General features: G+C 43.8%; 2 protein-coding genes across 2 annotated transcripts in view; both read left to right on the forward strand.

Moving 5' to 3' along the window:
• Positions 1–20094, forward strand: part of ATP6V0D1 (ATPase H+ transporting V0 subunit d1) — a 138354-nt gene that overhangs the window by 12506 nt on the left and 105754 nt on the right. The window lies entirely within an intron of this gene.
• LOC143807030 (uncharacterized) lies at positions 11707–14918 on the forward strand. Its single transcript, XM_077288190.1, has 2 exons — positions 11707–12842; positions 13382–14918. The coding sequence occupies exons 1-2, from the start codon at positions 12640–12642 to the stop codon at positions 14364–14366; spliced, it is 1188 nt and encodes a 395-aa protein (XP_077144305.1). The 5' UTR covers positions 11707–12639; the 3' UTR covers positions 14367–14918.

Genomic DNA, 20094 nt, shown 5'->3' on the forward strand with positions numbered 1-20094 from the left:
CTCACATTTAAAGTGACTTTGAGGGGTCTATATGACAGAAAATACCCAAAAGTGACACCATTAAAAAAAAACTGCACCCCTCAAGGTGCTCAAAACCCCATGCAAAAAAGTTTTTTTAACCCTTTGGTGCTTCACGGGAACTAAAAATTCACTTTAGATCCAATTTTTTTTATTTCGTAAGGGTAACAGGATGAAATGGATTCTAAAATTTGTTGTGCAATTTCTAGTGAGTATGCCAACACCCCATATGTGGGGAAAACCACTGTTTGGGCACACGGCTGGGCTTGGAAGGGAAGGAACGCCATTTGACTTTTTGAATGCAAAATTTGTTGGAATAATTAGCGGACACCATGTCATGTTTGGAGAGCCCCTGATGTGCCTAAACAGTGGCCACCACCCACAAGTGACCCCATTTTGGAAACTAGACCCTCAGGGAGCTTATCTAGATGTGTGGTGAGCACTATGAACCCCCAAGTGCTTCACAGAAGTTTATAACATTAAGGTGTGAAAATAATAATGAAAGAAAAATCACTTTTTTCCCACAAAAATGTTAGCCCCAAATTTTGCATTTTCATAAGGAGAAATTGCGCCATACATTCTGTTGTCCAATTTTCCTGAATATGCTGATACCCCATATTGGGGGGGTAAACTACTGTTTGGGCTCACGGCAGGGATCGGAAAAGGAGTGATGGTTTGGAACACAGACTTTGATGGAATTGTCTGCTGGTGTCATGTCTCATTTCGAGAGTCCCTGATGTGTCTAAACAATGGAAACCCCCACAAGTGACACCATTTTGGATGCTAGACTACTCAAGGAATGTATCTAGATGTGTGGTGAGCACCTTGAACCCACAGCTGTTTCACAGAAGTTTATAACGTAGAGAAGTGAAAATAACAAAATTGGCCCAAAATTTTTATTTTCACAAGGACAGCAGGAGAAAATGGACACCAAAGTTTGTTGTGCAATTTCTCCTGAGTACGCCAATGTCCCATATGTGGTCGAAAACTACTTTTGATGCACAGTGCAAAGCTCTGAAGGGAAGAAGTTCACATTTTGCTGGCCTGGTTTGAGGGTACCACATTGGCAGAGCTCATGAGGTGCCAAAATAGCAGAACCCCCCAATATGTGACCCCCCGATTACAAACTAAACCTCTCAATGAATTCATCTAGAAGTGATCATGTTGTCACCACAGGTGTGTCACAGAACATCATACCATTGGGCAGTGAAGAAAAAAATAAAATTTTTACCACCAAAATTTAGTTTTAGCCCCAGAATTTACATTTTAACACAGGACAATGGGTAAAAATGGCACCAAAACTCATCCCACAATGTCTACTGAATGTTGAAATACCCCAAATATGGCTGTACAGTACTGCTTAGGCATACGGCGAGACTCGGGAGTGAGTGAGCGCTATCTGCAAATAACGCTTTGTCCATCACTAGTCTCGCCATATAAGCTAAGCAGTACTGTTATACAGGAGGCATTCCGGAGCGCACAATTTTCTATAATAGTTTTCAGACTCCATACACAGAGCCACTAAGTTCCTGAGGAGCAGAATCCCCCCTCAAGTGACCCCATTGTGGAAATTATACCCCTTTGGGAATTTATCTACAGGTGTCGTGACTATTTTGACTACATGGGTGTTTTCCAGAAACACATTCAGCAGTGGATGTTGCTTAGTGAAAATTGCAAACTGCCGCTGTAGTGACCAGTACATTATGCCCACCTCATACATGCACCAGTAAATTAGTTAAAAAAACACCTTACAAGAGATAAACCCAATCGTGAATAAATCATATATCAATATAATAAATATAACCACAAATATACCAATATTCATTCACAGGGTGTCTTTGGAAGAAAAGAAGTGGGAACCACTTAAACCAAGAACCAAAACCAATCACCAAGGCAATAGATGCACCAGAGAGATCAATTGGATAAATAATAGTCTTTTATTAATGTTTAGCAGTGATACAGTATATATATTAATAATAAAAAAATACAAAAAAATTCACAAAATATCATTAAAAGAAGTGTATGACATGAACGGTATATATAAAAATAGATATACAGGCATCCACAAGCACAGTGCTAAAATTATCAAATATATCTGTGCAAGGTATATGATTTCCCCTATTCCTGAGAATTTTGATAAACTCCAATAAAAAAACCAGTGTAAAAAATCAATAAAAATTCCAAATAATTGTGCAATATGTGCAAAATGTGCAAGGAATATATTAAAGTGCCAATAAGAAAGGAATTGATATTTAAAAAGCAGGATAACTCCTGTCCTGCACAGTGTAAAATCCACAAAGTGCCAGGTGCTAAAGAGAATTTCCAGGAACTCAACCAGTTATATATATAATTACTATACCTTGGGGTGCCGTACTGTCCTGCCTACACACACGCCCGACGCGCGTTTCAGAACTATATTCCTTCGTCAGGGGATGGCCAAGTGCCAGAATAGGCGCATCTTCCAGATGTGCCTTTTCTGGGGTGGCTGGGGGCAGATGTTTTTAGCCAGGGGGGGCCAATAACCATAGACCCTCTCTAGGCTATTAATATCTGCCCTCAGTCACTGGCTTTACCACTCTGGCGGAGAAAATTGGGCGGGAGCCCACGCCAATTTTTTCCGCGATTTAACCCTTTATTTTACAAGCTACAGCGCCCAAATTTTGCACATACACACTACTAACAGTAGTGTGGAATATGCAAAAAAAAAGGGATATGAGATGGTTTACTGTATGTAAACCATGTCTCATATCCTGTCGGGTTTGTGAAGGAGAAAGAAAAAGCCGGCAATTGAATTACCGGCTTTTCTATAACACAGGTGCGTATTTCTCGCAAGTCACACTGCTGGTCCGTGTGTAATCCGTATTTTTCTCGCCCCCATAGACTTTCATTGGCGATTTTTTTTTTTTGCGCAATACGGTGACAAACGCAGCATGCTGCGATTTTCTACGGCCTTACAAGACCATATAATACGGATCAGTAAAATACGGCAGATAGGAGCTGGGCCATAGAGAATCATTGTACCGTATGCAATCTGCTTTTTTTCTGCACCTCTCATACGTCCGTAAAACTCGCTAGTGTGACGCCGGCCTTACTGTGATCTTTGGGAGGCAGAATGAACAAATCAACAGCAGGTGAAAAATTCATTTTATTTATTTTTTACGCCGTTCCTTGTGCGGTACAAGTTATTAGACAACTTTATTCTTCAGGTCCATGCGATAACAGATTTATAACGTTTTTTTTATGTTTGGCAGCTGTCAAATTCTTTTTATTGCAAAAACTATCGCTATATTTTGAGAGCTTTCAGCCCACAGTCATGTGATGTCTTGTTTTTTTGTGACTTTTTTTTTTTCTTGACATTTTTTGATCTGTCTCTTCCGATTTTTGGTAGGCAGAATGAGCAAAATCAGCAATTAAGGTTTTTTTTTTTATATGCCTTTCAGTGTATAGTAAAATTGATAAAGCAGTTTTATTCCTTGGGTCAGTACCATTACAGCGATACCTCATTTATATCTTTTTTTTTTTTTATGTTTTGGCGCTTTTACACAATAAAAACTGTTTTAGAGAAAAAATATTTATTTTTGCATCCCTGAGAGCTATAACTAACTTTTTTTTTAATTTTTCCACTGATGGCACTGTATTGTTTTTGCAGGGCAACATGACCTTTTCAGTGGTACCATTTTTTATGTATATTCGTCTTTTTTGTTTTTTATACACCTTTTTTTCTGTGGTATGATGATAAAGCATAGATTTTTTTTTTTTTCGTTGGTCAGTAAATGGGTTAACTAGAGGGACAGTTTTATAGAGCAGGTCGTTGTGGCGATAGCAAATATGTGTACTTTTATTGTTTATTTAATGGTGCAGCATATTTTTTATTTTATTTTGTGGGGTTTTTTTTACATATTTTTACAACTTTTTTCACCTTTTTGTTTATTTTTAAACTTACTCCCACTTTGGGACTTTCACTTTGTGCAGTCTGATTGCCTGGATGTATCCATATGTCCAAGGTCAGTAAGTACCAGCTGACCTGAACGTATGGATACATCCAAGGTGGTTAACAGGTGAAATTTTGGTTTACTTAAATTATATATTTATGTTTAATCCTTTTTAAATTTTGCCTTGTGTACAAGTCACTATACAGGAAGGAATGTTTCTTCACATTTTGTTTCCCCGTAAAATGTAATTTCTCATCTATTTTGAATGTTTTTTTGTCGGTCCTTAACTCCTTAAGCCCCAAGGGTGGTTTGCACGTTAATGACCAGGCCAATTTTTACAATTCTGACCTCTGTTCCTTTATGAGGTTATAACTCTGGAACGCTTCAACAGATCCTAATGATTCTGACACTGTTTTGTCGTGACATATTGTACTTCATGATAGTGGTAAAATTTCTTTGATATTACCTGCGTTTATTTGTGAAAAAAGTGGAAATTTGGTGAAAATTTGGCAAATTTCGCAATTTTCCAACTTTGAATTTTTGTGCCCTTAAATCACAGATATGTGTCAAGTAACATTTACCACAGATCTACTTTACATCAGTACAATGTTGGAACCAAATTTTTTTTTTGTTAGGGAGTTATAAGGGATAAAAGTTGACCAGCAATTTCTCATTTTTACAACACCATTTTTTTTAGGGACCACATCTCATTTGAAGTCATTTTGAGGGGTCTATATGATAGAAAATAACCAAGTGTGACACCATTCTAAAAACTGCACCCCTCAATGTGCTGAAAAACGCATTCAAGAAGTTTATTAACCCTTCAGGTGTTTCACATGAATTTTTGGAATGTTTAACCCCTTCCCGACCTTTGACGCCACGTAGGCGTCATGAAAGTCGGTGCCAATCCGACCCATGACGCCTATGTGGCGTCATGGAATGATCGCGTCCCTGCAGATCGGGTGAAAGGGTTAACTCCTATTTTACCCGATCTGCAGGGAGAGGGGGAGTTGTACTTCAGCCCAGGGGGGGTGGCTTTGCCCCCACGTGGCTAAGATCGCTATGATTGGCTGTTGAAAGTGCAACAGCCAATCAGAGCAATTTGCAATATTTCACCTATGAAAATGGTGAAATATTGCAATCCAGCCATGGCCGATGCTGCAATAGCATCTGCCATGGCTGGAAATCATGTTCTGCCCCCCCCCCACCGCCCCCGATCTCCTCCCCAGTCCTCTGTTCTGTCCGGTACCCCCCTCCGTCCCCCTGTCCGCTCCCCTGTGCTCCTGTCCGCTCCCCCGGTCCTCCGATCCACCCCCCTGTGCTCCGATCCACCCCCCCCCCCACCCCCTCATACTTACCGAGCCTCCCGAAGTCGGTCCGTCTTCTCCCTGGGCGCCGCCATCTTCCAAAATGGCGGGCGCATGCGCAGTGCGCCCGCCGAATCTGCCGGCCGGCAAAGTACATTTTGATCACTGTGGTAGGTTCTATCACAGCGTTCAAAATAAAAAAATAATAAATAAACCCCCCCCTTTATCACCCCCATAGGTAGGGACAATAATAAAATAAAGAAAATATATATATATATATTTTTTCCACTAGGGTTAGGGTTAGAACTAGGGTTAGAACTAGAACTAGGGGTAGGGTTAGGGGTAGGGTTAGGGTTATGGCATATGCACACAGTGCGGATTTGGCCGCAGATCCGCAGCGGATTGGCCGCGGATCCGCAGCGGATTGGCCGCGGATCTGCAGCGGATTGGCCGCTGCAAATTCGTAGCAGTTTTCCATCAGGTTTACAGTACCATGTATACCTATGGAAAACCAAATCCGCTGTGCCCATGGTGCGGAAAATTCCGTGCAGAAACGCTGCGTTGTATTTTCCGCAGCATGTCAATTCTTTGTGCGGATTCCGCAGCGTTTTACACCTGTTCCTCAATAGGTATCCGCAGGTGAAATCCGCACAAAAAAACACTGGAAATCCGCTGTAAATCCGCAGGTAAAACGCAGTGCCTTTTACCTGCAGATTTTTCAAAAATCGTGCGGAAAAATCTCACACGAATCCGCAACGTGGGCACATAGCCTTAGGGTTAGGGTTGGAATTAGAGTTAGGGTTGGAATTAGGGCTAGGGTTGGAAATAGGGTTAAGATTAGGCTTGTGGTTAGGGTTACGGATAGGGTTAGGGGTGTGTTGGGGTTACAGTTGTGGTTAGGGTTGGGATTAGGGTTAGGGTTGGGATTAGGGTTAGGATTAGGGTTAGGGTTGGAATTAGGGTTACGGGTGTGTTGGGGTTAGGGTTGTGGTTAGGGGTGTGTTGGGGTTAGGGTTGTGATTAGGGTTATGGCTACAGTTGGGATTAGGATTAGGGGTGTGTTGGGGTTAGTGTTGAAGTTAGAATTGAGGGGTTTCCACTGTTTAGGCACATCAGGGGTCTCCAAACGCAACATGGCGCCACCATTGATTCCAGCCAATCTTGCGTTCAAAAAGTCAAATGGTGCTCCCTCCCTTCTAAGCCCCGACGTGCGCCCAAACAGTGGTGTACCCCCACATTTGAGGTACCAGCGTACTCAGGACAAACTGGGCAACAACTGTTGGGGTCCAATTTCTCCTGTTACCCTTGCAAAAATAAAAAATTACTTGCTAAAACATAATTTTTGAGGAAAGAACAATTATTTTTTATTTTCACGGCTCTGCGTTATAAACTTCTGTGAAGCACTTGGGGGTTGAAAGTGCTCACCACACATCTAGATAAGTTCCTTCGGGGGTCTAGTTTCCAAAATGGGGTCACTTGTGGGGTGTTTCTACTATTTAGGCACATCAGGGGCTCTGCAAATGCAACGTGATGCCCGCAGATCATTCCATCAAAGTCTGCATTTCAAATGTCACTACTTCCCTTCCGAGCCCTGACGTGTGCCCAAACAGTGGTTTACCCCCACATATGGGGTATCAGCGTACTCACAACAAACTGGGCAACAAATATTGGGGTCCAATTTCTCCTGTTACCCTTGTGAAAATAAAAAATTGCTTGCTAAAACATCTTTTTTGAGGAAAGAAAAATGATTTTTTATTTTCACGGCTCTGCGTTGTAAACTTCTGTGAAGCTCTTGGGGGTTGAACGTGCTCACCACACATCTAGATAAGTTCCTTGGGGGGTCTAGTTTCCAAAATGGGGTCACTTTTGGGGGGTTTCTACTGTTTAGGCATATCAGGGGCTCTGCAAACGTAGCATGATGCCCGCAGACCATTCCATCAAAGTCTGCATTCCAAAACGTCACTACTTCCCTTCCGAGCCCCGGCATGTGCCCAAACTGGTTTACCCCCACATATGGGGTATCAGCGTACTCAGGAGAAACTGGACAACAACTTTTGGGGTCAAATTTCTCCTGTTACCCTTGCAAAAATAAAAAATTCTGGGCTAAAAAAATATTTTTGAGGAAAGGAAACACATTTATTATTTTCACGGCTCTGCGTTATAAACTTCTGTGAAGCAGTTGGGAGTTCAAAGTGCTCACCACACATCTAGATAAGTTCCCTTGGGGGTCTAGTTTCCAAAATGGAGTCACTTGTGGGGAGTTCCTACTGTTTAGGCACATCATGGGCTCTGCAAACGCAACCTGACGCCCGCAGAGCATTCCATCAAAGTCTGCATTTCAAAACATCACTACTTCCCTTCCAAACCCCGACGTGTGCCAAAACAGTGGTTTACCCCCACATATGGGGTATCAGCGTACTCAGGAGAAACTGGACAACAACATTTGGGGTCCAATTTCTCCTGTTACCCTTGGGAAAAAAAAAATTGTGGGCTAAAAAATCATTTTTGAGAAAAGAAAAATTATTTTTTTATTTTCATGGCTCTGCGTTATAAACTTCTATGAAGCACTTGGGGGTTCAAAGTGCTCACCACACATCTAGATTAGTTCCTTGGGAGGTGTAGTTTCCAAAATGGGGTCACTTGTGCGGGAGCTCCAATGTTTAGGCACACAGGGGCTCTCCAAACGCGGCATGGTGTCCGCTAATGATTGGAGCTAATTTTCCATTCAAAAAGCCAAATGGCGTGCCTTCCCTTCCGAGCCCTGCGGTGCACCCAAACAGTGGTTTACCCCCACATATGGGGTATCATCGTACTCAGGACAAACTAGACAACAACATTTGGGGTCCAATTTCTCCTATTACCCTTGGGAAAATAAAAAATTCTGGGCTAAAAATCATTTTTGAGGAAAGAAAAATTATTTTTTATTTTGACGGCTCTGCGTTATAAACTTCTGTGAAGCACCTTGGGGTTATAAGTGCTCACTATGCATCTAGATAAGTTCCTTGGGGGGTCTAGTTTCCAAAATGGGGTCACTTGTAGGGGAGCTCCAATGTTTAGGCACACAGGAGCTCTCCAAACGCGACATGGTGTCCGCTAACGATTGGAGCTAATTTTCCATTCAAAAAGTCAAATGGCACGCCTCCCCTTCCGAGCCTTGCCGTGCACCCAAACAGTGGTTTACCCGCACATATGAGGTATCGGCGTACTCAGGAGAAATTGCCCAACAAAATTTAGGATCCATTTTATCCTGTTGCCCATGTGAAAATGAAAAAATTGAGGCTAAAATAATTTTTTTGTGGAAAAAAAAGTACTTTTTCATTTTTACGGATCAATTTGTGAAGCACCTGGGGGTTTAAAGTGCTCACTATGCTTTTAGATAAGTTCCTTGGGGGGTCTAGTTTCCAAAATGGGGTCACTTGTCGGGGAGCTCCAATGTTTAGGCAAACGGGGGCTCTCCAAACGCGACATGATGTCCGCTAAAGATTGGAGCCAATTTTTCATTGAAAAAGTCAAATGGCGCTCCTTCCCTTCCGAGCCCTGCCGTGCGCCCAAACAGTGGTTTACCCCCACATATGAGGTATCAGCGTACTCAGGACAAATTGGACAACAAAGTCCGTGGTCCAGTTTCTCCTTTTACCCTTGAGAAAATAAAAAATTGTTGCTAAAATATCATTTTTGTGACTAAAAAGTTAAATGTTCATTTTTTACTTCCATGTTGCTTCTGCTGCTGTGAAACACCTGAAGGGTTAATAAACTTCTTGAATGTGGTTTTGAGCACCTTGAGGGGGGTGCAGTTTTTAGAATGGTGTCACTTTTGGGTATTTTCAGCCATATAGAACCCTCAAACTGACTTCAAATGTGAGGTGGTCCCTAAAAAAATGGTTTTGTAAATTTTGTTGTAAAAATGAGAAATCACTGGTCAAATTTTAACCCTTATAACTTCCTAGCAAAAAAAAAATTTGTTTCCAAAATTGTGCTGATGTAAAGTAGACATGTGGGAAATGTTATTTATTAACTATTTTGTGTCACATAACTCTGGTTTAACAGAATAAAAATTAAAAATGTGAAAATTGCGAAAATTTCAAAATATTTGCCAAATTTCCGTTTTTTTCACAAATAAACTCAGAAATTCTCGACCTAAATTTACCACTACCATGAAGCCCAATATGTCACGAAAAAACAGTCTCAGAATCGCTAGGATCCGTTGAAGCGTTCCTGAGTTATTGCCTCATAAAGGGACACTGGTCAGAATTGCAAAAAACGGCAAGGTCATTAAGGCCAAAATAGGCTGGGTCATGAAGGGGTTAAAGAAAAATGAACATTTAAAGGGAACCTATCAATCAATCATTTCAAACTAAAAGAGCCACCTTGTGCAGCAGTAATGCTGCATTCTGACAAGGTGGCTCTTTTACTTCTGGGTGCTGTAACTAGAGAAATAATAAGTTTTACAATTTGTCCGAAATACCTGGTCTGCAGTCAAGTGGGCCGGCGTTTCCCCCCTGCTTCAGACAGCACACAGCTGTCACTCACATCTTCTTGGCGCCGGGCGCCGCCTCTTCCTCACCGCTGTTTTCAAAAGTAGCCGGCGCCTGCGCTCTTATCCCCTGCCTGGTGCAGGCGCACTGAGCGCTGCCCGTCTTTCCTCATATGCAGTCCAGCTGACTGCACCTGCGTGGCCGCCCTGCTTGTGATTCCCAGCCCCGCAGTGACTTATGATTTATTCACATTGTGGGGGGGATGACAGGTTCCCTTTAACTTTTTTCCACAAACAATTTACTTCAGCTCCAATTTGTTTTATTTTACCAAGGGTAACTGGAGAAAATGGACCCCAAAAGTTGTTGTACAATTTGTCCTGAGTACGCTGATACCCCATATATGGGGGTAAACCACTGTGTGGGCACACCGCAGAGCTCGGAAGGGAAGGAGCGCCATTTGACTTTTCAATGCACAATTGACTGGAATTGAGATGGGATGCCATGTTGCGTTTGGAGAGCCCCTGATGTGCCTAAACATTAAAACCCCCCCCACAAGTGACACCATTTTGGAAAGTAGACCCCCTAAGGAACTTATCTAGATGTGTTGTGAGAGCTTTGACCAACCAAGTGTTTCACTACAGTTTATAACGCAGAGCCGTGAAAATAAAAATTATTTTTTTTCCACAAATCTTATTTTTTAGCCCCCAGTTTTGTATTTTCCCAAGGGTATCAGGGTATATGTAAATATATATATATGTATTTTTTTTACTTTATAACATTGTCCCAGGGGGGACATCACACTATAGGGTCAGATCGCTGATCTGACACTTTGCAGTGCACTGTATCAGATCAGTGATCTGATAGGCACGGCAGGAGGCTTGCTGGCGCTTGCTCTGAGCAGGCACTTGGTAAGCCACCTTCCTGCAGGACCCGAAAGTAGCCCCGCGGCCATATTGGATTCGGGGCCTGCAGGGAGAAGACGCTCGGTACCGTACAAGGGAGCACATTGCCTTGTACCGAGGGTCTCGGGGAAGCCCGCAGGGAGCCCCCTCCCTGCGCGATGCTTCCATATGCCCCCTGAACGGCTGTGATCATGTTTGATCGCAGTGTTCCGGGGGTTAATGTGCCAGGGGCAGTCCGTGACCGCTCCTGGCACATAGTGCCGGATGTCAGCTGCGATTGTCAGTGAGTGTGAACGAGCATCACAAGGTTGAGACAAAGTTGTCTACTCACAATTTTTGGAAAGGTGCCAACAATTTTGTCTGGCCTGTTTTGGGGGGTTTGTGTGAAATTATGTTCAATTTGCTTTTTTTGTCTGTTATTTTTGTGTTGTTCCAATACACACAAAGGAAATAAATACTTTGATTTTATGGAACAGTCTCAATGGTGCCAACACTTTCAGCTTTGATTGTGTGTGTGTATATAATGTGTGTGTGTGTGTGTGTGTGTGTGTGTATATATATAATATGGTGTGTGTGTGTATATAATAAATATGAATATATATGTATTATGATATAATTTTTTTTAATTTTCAGCTTCCTCCCAATACTCCATCAGAATAGTTGTCTTCCAGTGCATTACTGGCTGTGAGGTTAATCTGGAGAGTTGGCTCAGGGCACCGCACAGGACCTTCCTGGCTGCTGATTGTTTTCTCTAAGAATGCCAAATCGGACAGTTGTCACCATCTCTGATTGCCAGAGGGCAGTGGCCCACCCATGAGATAATGTGATCGCTGTGTGCCGACTGTCAAGCATGGCTGCATCTTGCAGGTGGCACATACGATGTACCAGTGCGTTCACAGCACCTTCAGTCTACTTGTATTTATTTTTTAGGCCGGCCTCACACTAGCGAGTTTTACGGACGTATGAGCGCATAAACTACGTCCGTAAAATACGCATTAAACATGGCCCAATGATTCCCTATGTCCCAGCTCCTATCTGCCGTATTTTACGGATCCGTAATATACGGTCTTGTATGGCCGTAGAAAATCGCAGCATGCTGCGTTTGTCACCGTGTTGCGCAAAAAAATCGCCAATGAAAGTCTATGGGTGCGTGAAAAATACGGATTACACACGGACCAGCAGTGTGACTTGCGAGAAATACGCCAGCCAACGCCAGGTGCAAGGAATTGAGCCAAGCTCTCAATCATGAATCCCAGACATGCTAATTAGCTGAAAACGCCACACAGACATCCCGGAAGTCTGGGGCTCGCCTCCACAGAGTTGCATGCATCATGGCCAGTCTAATTAATGTGGACATGCTCCTCATCCTGGTCCAAGAAAGGCCAGAAATATGGGACCAGCGGGATCCAAACTACTCCAACCGGGCCAGGAAAGAGGCAGCTTGGAGGGCCATCTGTGGCCTCCTATTCCCTGATTATGCCCAACGGCCACGTGCGGACCAGACAAGACTAAGTAAGTACACTCATGTATTCCCCAGATTTGACTTTACAAGATGCTTTCCCTACATGATGACTTGAAGAATCATTTTTAGATATCTGTGTCATTTATGTCCATTTTGTCAAATCCCAAAGCTGATTAACAAGGCCAAGTGTTTATGTACATAGGTAATCTTGATGTTGCGCGGATAAATATTTCTTGGTACTCATACCTCGCCCAGAGGGGTGTTGCCCCTTGTCTTTATTTGTCCTAAATTGTCACATTAGGCTAATTCTTGCAGAAGGCATTTTTATTTCACATTCACAATCCGACCTAATGTATGTTTGCAAGAACAGGGTTCTCTCCCCTCCCAGTCTGTGACTGTAAAGTTTCCAACTGTGACCGATATATAGACCACTGCATGTAACCCCTTTCACATCTGCTGCACCATGTAAATAATGGTGCAAGAAACCCCCCCCCCAAAAAAAAACAAACAAAAAAACAAAAACAATGACAACTGTAAGAAGCTATGTTCCTACTGATCTTGCTCAATATTTTTGAACATGTAATTGCAGTGGATGATGTAATGACACGATGGCGCAGCATCCGGGACCAATACCGGCGTGAAAGACAGCAGCGGGCAAGAAGTGGGTCATCAGCCCCACTCAAGAAGCGGAAATATATCTACTATGACCGTCTTTCATTTTTGGATGTCAGTATGAATCTGAGGCAGTAAGTAATAACCTCTCCACACATTTTGATTGATAATCAATCTTATCTTGTTATTTTTACGGTTCTTACATTGCCAATTACATGTAAGGATGTGTAAATATAGTGCAAAATATAATGTAAACAAGGCTAAATTCAAAAAGGATCCTGGATGAGAGAGGACTCTGCCCGCCAAACATCACTACCTACTACAAGGGATGGATGAGAAGGTAGTAGGCGAGATTAGAAATGTTCATGCAGTGGTTTGTTAGTTGGTTTGTTACTGGATGTTCTGTGATTGTTTGAAGATGTGGGTCTTCCTGTTTTTGTTTGAGCTTGAAATGTTAGGCCACATTATGATGTGTTGTGATAGTGTTGTTAACCTTTGGTGTGATCCCACAGAAAAATCTGGTATATTCATGTGTGAATTTGAGATAAGAGTGGAGTAGATGTTGGTCTGATATGAGGTTGTGTGTATGTTTTTTGACACAATATAGCTCACAGATGTGTAATTAAACAATGGGCAAAAACTAATCCCTTTTTTTTTGGCTTTTTATTAACAGAACACAGTCTAACCTCACAGAGAGGGAGACCGGGTCGGAATCGGAGGCTCTGATCGATCCTGTAAGTGTTGATGAAGAGGTGGCAGGCCCATCTTTCCAAGCTTCAGCATCCATCCTTGAGGACCCATCAGCATCATCATCACAGCAGGCAGCAGCAAGTGAGGAAGATGCAGCAGCACCACCACCCTCAGCACCACATGATGCTGAAAGGCCTGAGGAACATGCCCAGAGCAGCAGCCCTCCACACCCACTGGTGTCATCCCCACAGGCAGCTGGGCCTTTACGGAGAGCCCGCCGAAGGAGAGAGCTGCAAGCAACAAGAAATGATGTTGACGCTGGGGTCCTCAATTATTTGGCCAGGGCAGCAACGGATGATGGAGAGGAGGCCTTTGCCCGCAGCCTTGCCCGTTACCTTAGACCCCTTCCCCGTGAGGTGAGGCTACGTGTGAGAGGGTGTATGCAAATCCTGATTGATTTAAGCACAGCTCCAAATAACCCCTATGAGGTGTTTGAATATCTTGAGCGAAGGCAGCTTTCCCAAACCAACCTCTTGCGCCTTCAATTCCCTCAACAGGAGCAAGATCAATCAGGATTTGCAGCACCTCCTCCACGTATGCCTCCACCTCAACCCCTCCCACCACCAAATATACAAAGGCCATCAGTCTACCAAATGGCAGCCTACAACCCCCAATCCCAATATGGCAACTTTTCCAGACCCAGTGATGTAGGCTGGTCCCAACCTGGGTTTGGACAACATGGCCATTTTGGGCTTGGGTATGATGCAAGCCAATATGTCCGTCAGCATGAGGCACAGAGACAATTGGCTTATGGACACCACCCAACTGGCCAATATGGACAAGGCCAGTATTCTGTGCCACAAGCCAGTGCATCCTCACAGGATGAAGTCACATTGGCCCAACAAAGGCCCCCTGACCAGGACCCAGAGCAGGCACCATCTCCCCCGCCAACTTACAGGGATTTGTAATGTATTGTTGTTTTGTGGCCTAATCTTTATATTTGTGAGCTGCCTACCATGGTTTTGTGTTATTTTTGGCACCATTTAACCTTTTCTGTTTTTTCTGGTTTTAAACTTCACCCTAAAAAAGGAAAACTAACATATGAAAAAAATATGTTAACAGGGAAACCAAAAAAGGCTGGTTCTTTAAGTAAAATGTTTTTGAAAAAGCTAAATGATGTTTTGGTCAAAATCATTATTGCATCACACACATATTCTAGAAACATAAACATAGGGTCAATAAGGAAACACAACACACACAGTACTTTTTCTGGGGCATAAAAAATTATATTTCACAAAGACATCAAGAAAATAAGAAAATTACAACTGAGAAACAGCATAATCTTGCCAGGGAGTAGAACCCTGAGGAGATACAAAATAATTTGTCAAAACATCCCTAACTTTGACTCCAGAAAGGGGACGGCGCGGAGGAGGGCCATGTGGTGTTGGCCTAATTACACTACGCAACATGTGTTCATCATTACCATCTGCAAAGCAATCATGTATGCGGGTAAAGTTGTGCAAAATGACTGATGCCTTGATAACTTCAGTGACGGTAGCCTCACTGAGCTGTATGGCAGTCTGGAGGACACGCCATTTTGCCACCAGAATACCAAATGCACACTCAACCAGTCTCCGCGCCCTAGAAAGGCGCAAATTAAATATCCTCCGACGGTGGTCCAGGTTGCGCCGGGGATAAGGCCTCATGAGATGTCTGGTCAGTTGGAACGCCTCATCACCCACCAAAAAAAAAGGCATTGGTTCTGCAGTGGAGCCTGGGAGTGGTTGTGGTGGTGGGAGATGTAACTGGTTGTCACGTAGCCGCCGACCCATTATAGACGAATTGAATACCCTAGAGTCTCCAGTTCGGCCATAGGCCCCAATGTCTACAATTATAAACCTGTAGTTACTGTCAACTACAGCTAACAGTACTACAGAGAAAAACTGCTTATAGTTGTAGAATTGGGAGCCCGAGTTCGGCGGCTTACGTACCCGGATATGTTTCCCATCCACCGCTCCAATGCAGTTTGGGAAGTCACAATTCACCTGGAACCCATGGGCTATTTTGAGCCAATCAGCCTGTTTTGGCTCAGGCATCACAAGGTCCTTGAGTCTATCCCATATTTGCCGACATGTTAAACGCACAATGCCAGAAATGGTTGATTGGCCAATCAAAAACTCCAGGTGGAGTCCCGCAAATGACAATCCAGTGGCCAGGAATCTGAAAGAGAAACACATACCAAAAAATTACATATGGGTCAAGAGTGCACACAAAACATTTCTCATAAAAAAATCCCAAACAATGCTGGGACAAACCAAAATTACAAAGGGAGCTTAACTAAAATATTTTATGATCTTTGTCACATCTGCTTGTGACCTAATGTACACATATTCTGGGTCAAAAATAAAGGAAACCCATAAATACAACAAAAGGTATGTGAGGATGTAGAATACATACCGTAATGTAAGGAGAAGACGTTCCTCGGCGGAGATGGCTTTGCGCATCATTGTGTCCTGAAATGTTATTCCTGGGCGTAATATCTCCAACAATCTGTCAAATGTTTGGATTGTCATGCGGCAGTAGAGAGAGAACTTTTCTGGATGTGCCCGCAGAGCTGTATATAGCCGATGAAAATGGCCTTTAGTGAGGCGTTGGGTCAACAGAGGATGCACCCACATTCTTCTGCTCCTCCTTCGCGGATCCACAATCACAGGGTATGGCTGGCCAAACCGACGCGACAAGACCCAGTTAAACAAAACCCGCTGTGTTGGGGTGAACTGCAGGTGGTCAGACATGGTACAAATGTTAACCCAACACTCCAACAGATGGCAAACCACAAAATGACCATATGGGAGGGAGACACCTGTTGTAGGGGCCTTAAATAGGGTTGATGATGGTAATTTAAATCAAGTTCAGCCTCAAAAACCGTTAATTGTCCATTTTGTCAAGTTGCGTGAAAAAAACGCAATACGGTGGACATACGGATTACATACGCAACATTACCTGCGCAAAATACGCCACCACACCTTGCCTACGGAGTTCGTACGGATCACCGTATTTCGAAGCTTGAGGCGTATTACGGCCGTAAAAAACGGACCGTAATTTTATACGCTGAGTGTGAGGCCGGCCTTAAGGGAAATTAACAAAAAATGTCATGTGAAGTTAGACTTTAGCGGTAGCCAGATTCTTGCAGGTCTGAGAATGGTGCGCTGCTGCCACCTTGTGGGAACATGTGGTTACTTCACGTGTAACTTGTTTTGGCTAGATGATCTTCAGACTCACATGAATTTTGGATTTCACAGTTTGTGGCTTCGCTGCTTTTCAGTCTTTAGTCAGATGTTTCTAATAATAAGACACTCGTGAATAGCAACTAGAGTAAGCCAGCTCTCATATATACTTCCATGCTCTGCATTACCATCTTGTGACACAAGGAGGCAGCATAGGCCTTTATAAGGCTATGTTCACACGTTCAGGATTTCCATCCTTTTTTTTTCCTGACTGATCTGCAGGTCTCTGCAGAAAACGCAGGTGCGTTTTTTGGTGCGTTTTTGGTGCGTTTTTTGGTGCGTTTTTTAGTGCGTTTTTTTGTGCGTTTTTTTATGCAGTTTTCTCTGCAAATTGTCTGTGTTTGACACAAATAAAGCTTTAACTGCAGTGGGGAAAAAAAAAAAAAGAAATGATGTCATTTCCTTGTCCAACCCTTTTCTTCTTCCATCCTCCATTTTGGGACTAAACACCAAAATGAGTGGACGTGTTTTGAATGACAGCGCTCCGCGTTTTGCGCCGCATGCGTCACTGCAGCGCACGCATCCGGGCGCAGAGGACGCAGCAAGTTGCATTTTTGCTGCGTCCAAAATCAATCCAAAAAAGGACGCATGCGGCGCAAAACGCAGCGTTGTGCATGCGTTTTGCTGCGTTTTACTTTGCGTTGTGTGTTGGGGCGCCGACGCTGCGGCGCACAACGCAAATGTGAACATAGCCTAAGTGCCACGTGCCACGTATTTCAGTGCCACGTGCCACGTATTTAAGTGCCACGTGCCACATATTTCAGTGCCACGTGCCACGTATTTCAGTGCCACGTGCCACGTATTTAAGTGCCACGTGCCACGTATTTAAGTGCCACGTGCCACGTATTTAAGTGCCACGTGCCACGTATCTCAGTGCCACGTGCCACGTATTTAAGTGCCACGTGCCACGTATTTAAGTGCCACGTGCCACGTATTTAAGTGCCACGTGCCACGTATTTAAGTGCCACGTGCCACGTATTTAAGTGCCACGTGCCACGTATTTAAGTGCCACGTGCCACGTATTTAAGTGCCACGTGCCACGTATTTAAGTGCCACGTGCCACGTATTTCAGTGCCACGTGCCACGTATTTAAGTGCCACATGCCACGTATTTAAGTGCCACGTGCCACGTATCTCAGTGCCACGTGCCACGTATTTAAGTGCCACGTGCCACGTATTTAAGTGCCACGTGCCACGTATTTAAGTGCCACGTGCCACGTATTTCAGTGCCACGTATTTAAGTGACACGTATCATGTATTTAAGTGACACGTATCACGTATAAGTGACACGTGTCACGTATTTAAGTGACACGTATCACGTATAAGTGACACGTGTCACGTATTTAAGTGCCACGTATTTAAGTGCCACGTATCCCACGAAGATTTTCCATGGAGAACAGACACATCCAGAGATATGTCTGCTCTCCACGGATGCAGCAACACACTGACAGGAGCCATAGTTCCTGTCGGTGTGTCACTGCGCATGCGCGAGCGAGTTTACCGGCGGTCATTGACCCCGGCACTCTCGCTTAACGGCAGTGCTGCGTGGGAAAGTTCAACGCAGCTGTACTGCTGTTAACCGAGACGCCGGAGTCATTGAGCTCCGGGACAGTACGCGATACACTGCTAGGAGCTTCGCTCCTGGCAGTGTATCGCCGGAGAGCAGCCGATCGGCGTGGGACACTCGTTTTATGGATTCTGCGGACAGGGAGTATGGATTTGCTTTATTATTTTGCGATTTTTTCCTGGAGGATCGAGGGCTTCGCCTACAAGTGTGCTGTTGGTGAGTATACACTCTATGTTATGTGTTGTATGTACTGTACTGTGTGTCATGTATGTGTATTGTGTGTAGGTGTTTGGTGTAACTTTACCATTGTGCTAAGTCGCCGGACACAGGGACAACTCTCCCATCCTAATACCGGATGGGAGTAGTAGTCCATACGGCGACTTAGCACAATGGAGGCACTAGCGTCGCATGGGGACACACACGCACACACACACACGCGCGCACACACACACACACACACACACACACACACACACACACACACACACACACACACACACACACACACACAGACACACACACACAGACACACATACCAAATCAATCAAACGGCCGACACGATCCCCATGCGCCGGTATGCCTCCATGTCTCTCCGCCCACGCACTTCCGGCCCCGCACTTCCGCCGGCTTCCCCGCACTTCCGGCTGCAGCGGTTCTGCACAACAAACCGCAGTAAAACCCGCAGATATATTTTTGATCTGCGGGTTTTACTGCGATTTTGACCTCACAATGGAGGTCTATGGGTGCAGAACCGCTGCGGTTCAGGACGAAGAATTGACATGCTCCTTCTTTTTTCCGGGAGCTATTCCGCACGGCTTTTTTTTTTAAATTTCCGGACCATGTGCACAGTGTGTCCTGTTTTCCATAGGGTACAGTGTACTGTACCCTGCATGGAAAACAGCTGCGGAACCGCAGCGGCAAAACCGCCGCGGTTCCGCGGTAAAAAACGCACTGTGTGAACATGGCCTAATACTAGTTCACATTACTAGTTGGCCTGTGTGAAAGTTTTGCACATTGGTTGCCGGGGGCGCAGGCAATTTCAGGAAAATTAAGCTGGTCAAATGTAATTGTATTTAATGAGATGATGAACAGAGAGAGGTATGTGTCTCTCTGGCGTGTGTGTATATGTATGTGTATATGTATGTGTGTATATATATATATATATATATATATATATATATATATATATATATATATATATATATATATATATATATATATATACTGTATATGTGTTTTCACGAATATTTGAGCCCATGAATCCAGTATATGTCCATTTTGCAAGCCGGTGAGAATATATTGCCATATGGATGTCACACGGATACTTACATGCGAGAGAGATCGCATCCTCGCTCTGCACATGGATGACGTACAGATCACTGTTCAGGGAACATTTCTGCGATTCTTGTCCGTGTTATACGGACTGACTTTTTATATGTTGTGTGTGACTCCAGCCTAAAGGAGATCCCCCAACATTAAACATAATGGTATTTTACTTACTGATCAGAAGGGGTCTGATTGTCAGGACCTTGCAAAAGAACAGGGGCAGCAGCATTTTTTCCCCTCCGCGGCAGCACTGCCATCTATCTGCAGTGTAGGGAAATGCAGCACAGCCCTATGTATGTGAACGGAGCAGCTCCCTGTACAGCAGTGCCACTCGGACAGTAAAAATGATGGAGAATTGACCCCATAACTGAGCGTATTTACACCATTGTATAATAATTGGGTATATCCCTTAAAAATAAATTCATATCTGCAGATTATTTTACCTTTTTTCCCTACGGTTGGATTTTTTTTTCAATTTTTGCAAGGTTGTTTCCACCAATCTCTCCCATCGGGAAAC

This window comes from Ranitomeya variabilis, chromosome 2, assembly GCF_051348905.1.
Source record: "Ranitomeya variabilis isolate aRanVar5 chromosome 2, aRanVar5.hap1, whole genome shotgun sequence".
NCBI classification, from domain to species: Eukaryota; Metazoa; Chordata; class Amphibia; order Anura; family Dendrobatidae; genus Ranitomeya; species Ranitomeya variabilis.